The sequence below is a fragment of the Babylonia areolata genome, chromosome 33, assembly GCF_041734735.1.
Source record: "Babylonia areolata isolate BAREFJ2019XMU chromosome 33, ASM4173473v1, whole genome shotgun sequence".
Lineage (NCBI taxonomy): Eukaryota > Metazoa > Mollusca > Gastropoda > Neogastropoda > Buccinidae > Babylonia > Babylonia areolata.
The window spans coordinates 4,161,251-4,164,939 of NC_134908.1; the positions used below are offsets into that span (position 1 = coordinate 4,161,251).

General features: G+C 44.6%; 1 protein-coding gene across 1 annotated transcript in view; it reads right to left on the minus strand.

The window, feature by feature from the left end:
- Nucleotides 1–1,125: 1,125 nt before the first annotated feature.
- The window catches only part of LOC143276816 (vacuolar protein sorting-associated protein 11 homolog), a 47,936-nt gene continuing 45,372 nt past the window's right edge, over nucleotides 1,126–3,689 (minus strand). The window contains exon 27 of the mRNA XM_076581469.1: nucleotides 1,126–2,483. Coding sequence (XP_076437584.1) covers nucleotides 2,400–2,483 — 84 coding nt within the window. The 3' untranslated portion in view covers nucleotides 1,126–2,399. The remainder of the gene's footprint in view (nucleotides 2,484–3,689) is intronic.

Genomic DNA, 3,689 nt, shown 5'->3' on the forward strand with positions numbered 1-3,689 from the left:
GCAGGTATTCCTCGGGGAAAGAGAAAGGTAGAACAGTCGTGCATCTCTCTCTCTCTCTCCCTCTCTGTCTGTCTGTCTGTCTCTGTCCATGACTAACTGAACAAGAGTGTAGTAGTGACGGCTTAGTGCTGTGAGGTACAGCAGGTATTCCTAGGGAAAAGAGAAAGGTAGAACAGTCGTGCATCTCTCTCTCTCTCTCACTCTCTGTCTGTCTGTCTGTCTCTGTCCATGACTAACTGAACAAGAGTGTAGTAGTGACGGCTTAGTGCTGTGAGGTACAGCAGGTATTCCTCGGGAAAAGAGAAAGGTAGAACAGTCGTGCATCTCTCTCTCTCTCTCACTCTCTGTCTGTCTCTGTCCATGACTAACTGAACAAGAGTGTAGTAGTGACGGCTTAGTGCTGTGAGGTACAGCAGGTATTCCTCGGGGAAAGAGAAAGGTAGAACAGTCGTGCGTCTCTCCCTCTCTCTCTCCCTCTCTGTCTATCTCTTTCTTCTCTCTCTCCTTCTGTCTGTCTGTCTCTCCCTCTCTGTCTCTGTCTATCTCTTCCTCTCTCTCTCCTTCTCTGTCTGTCCCTCTCTCTGTCTCTATCTCTCTCTTCCTCTCTCTCTCCTTCTCTGTCTGTCTGTCCCTCTCTCTGTCTCTCTCTCTTCCTCTCTCTCTCCTTCTCTGTCTGTCTGTCCCTCTCTCTGTCTCTATCTCTCTCTTCCTCTCTCTCTCCTTCTCTGTCTGTCTGTCTCTCTCTCTTCCTCTCTCTCTCCTTCTCTGTCTGTCTGTCCCTCTCTCTGTCTCTATCTCTCTCTTCCTCTCTCTCTCCTTCTCTGTCTGTCTGTCTGTCCCTCTCTCTGTCTCTTTCTCCCTCTCTATCGCTCTCTCTCCCTCTCTATCTGTCTCTGTCTATCTCTTCCTCTCTCTCTCCTTCTCTGTCTGTCTCTTCCTCTCTATCTCTCTCTCTCTTCCTCTCTCTCTCCTTCTCTGTCTCTATCTCCCTCTCTCTATCTGTCTCTGTCTATCTCTCTCTTTCTCTGTCTGTCTCTCTCTCTCTCTCTCTCTCTCTCTTCCTCTGTCTCTCTCTCCCTGTCTCTATCTCTCTCTCCCTCTCTGTCTCTATCTGTCTCTATCTCTCTCTCTTCCTCCCTCTCTCCTCTCTGTCTCTCTCTCCCTCTCTCTGTCTCTCTTTCAAAATCAGGGTGGTCCAGAACCACCACTCCTTACACTACTTCCATTCTAGCAACACTTGTACATCATGCTCCTGACCTGTGAGCTTACGTCTTATGTCTTATGTCCGTGAGGCAACAGACCTTCAGTTATGAGTATATTCACCAACAGTCACAGAATTAACTGCTGCTCTGTCTACCTACATTCAACGTTGACGCCTAAGTGAGCGTTTGAGTCGTGAACGCTAACTCTTCCAGAAAAACAACAGCGACAAAAAAAAACCCAACACTGTCACACTCTCTTAAGTAGTTGTGGCAAACAAAAGAGAACATTTGAAAAAGGTACTGTGCACACAGGACACAATCCATCGTCGAACTCTTCCAAGCCTTTTTCAACATCAACTATCTAAAGTCTATAGTGTACAGGTAACCTTCAAACACATTTAAAACACACTTCAGCTTGACTTTTCATGTCTTATCAAACATGCAGGTTTTTGTTGTTGCTGCTGCTGTCAAAATTTTAAATAAAAAAAAACAAACCCAAAGAAGATTAAAATGGAAAAAAAAAAAAGGCACACATTCAAATCTGTTCAGTTTCCAAAATGAAAGGTCTTTCCAATACCCCATCATATCACAGATTTTGTTCGCCTTTTTCTAGCTCTTTTTTTTTTTTCTCCAATCAAACTCCAACCAACCAATAAAATTACCAATAAGAAACACACACACACACACACTCATATACTCAAGTCTCTAAAACTGAACGATAAAACAACCAATTACAATACCAACAAACAAGGGGGGGCAAGGGGAGAGACGTTTTTTCTTCACCCCCCAGCCCCGATCCCCTTCCCAACTCTACCAAAACCACACACACACATGCTCCATCTAGTTCTCTGTATCCCTCTCCTGCAATGTAACACACCACTTTGGAATTATTCCACACACACACACACCCTCTCCCCTCCACACACACACAAACACAGAGCCGATCCAATTCTCACACCACTTTCCCCTTACACAGTCCTGCCCATACAACTCTCCCATGTTCCAGACAAGGATTCCCACAAGCATGTACAAAATCAGGTCCCCCCAAGAAGTTCCATGATCCACTGACGACGACCGCACGGTGTGTGTGTGTTCGAGTCCAAACGAGGGTCCCAAGGAGTTCAGTGGTACACTGATGACCACTGCACATGCTTGTGTGTGTGTGTGTGTGTGTTCGAGTCCCGGTGTGCAGGGGGTCTATTTGCCAGGCCTGGGTGGGTTGAAGAGACCACGACCAAAGTAGTCAGCTACCACAGCAAAGCCATCTGGGGCTCTCTCCAACTGAAACAACAACAACAATAATACAGAATCAAATCAAATTATGGTAAGACGAGCGTAATAGCCATGTTGTTAAAGCTTTGGACTTTCATTTCAATCTGAAGGTCCCCTGGGTTCGAACCTTGTTAACGGCACCAAGTGGTTGAAGGGTGGAGACTTTTCCAATCTCCCAGATCAACTAATGTACAGACCTGCTTGTACCTGAACCCCCTTTGTGGGTATATGCAAACATCTTCTTCTTCTTCTTCTGCATTCACTCGTATGCACACGAGTGGGCTTTTACGTGTATGACCGTTTTTACCCCGCCATGTAGGCAGCCATACTCCGTTTTCGGGGGTGTGCATGCTGGGTATATTCTTGTTTCCATAACCCACCGAACGCTGACATGGATTACAGGATCTTTAACGTGCGTATTTGATCTTCTGCTTGCATATACACATGAAGGGGGTTCAGGCACTAAGCAGGTCTGCACCCTTTACCCACCAGGCGCCGTCACCGTGATTCGAACCCGGGACCCTCAGATTGACAGTCCAATGCTTTAACTACTCGGCTATTGCGCCCGTCGTTTCAGTTTCAATTTTTCAATGCGGCATCACTGCGTTCGGACAAATCCATATACACGCTGCATTACATCTACAAGGTAGATGCCTGACCAGCAGCGTAACCCAGTGCGCTTAGTCAGGCCTTGAGTATCAACGATCATCATCATCATCATCATTCTTCTTCTTGATGATAGTGAAGATGAAGATGAATCCATATACGCTACACATCTACTAGTCAGGCCTTAAGTATCAACTATAATCGTCATCATCATCATCATCATTCTTCTACTTCTTCTGATGATGGTGAAGATGATGATGAAGATGAAGATGATGAAGATGAAGATGACAGTGAAGAAGAAGAAGAAGAAGAAGAGGAAGAAGAAGAAGAAGAGGAAGAAGAAGAAGAAGAAGAAGAAGAAGAAGAAGAAGAAGAAGAAGAAGAAGAAGAAGAAGAAGAAGAAGAAGATGATGATGATGATGATGATGATGATGATGATGATGATGATGATGAAGAAGAAGAAGAAGATAAATGAAAAGAAGAAGAAGAAGAAGAAGATGATGATGATGATGATGATGATGGTGGTGAAGAAGAAGAAGAAGAAGAAGAAGAAGAAGATGATGAAGGAAAAGAAGAACAATAAGAATAAGAATAATAATAATAAGAAGA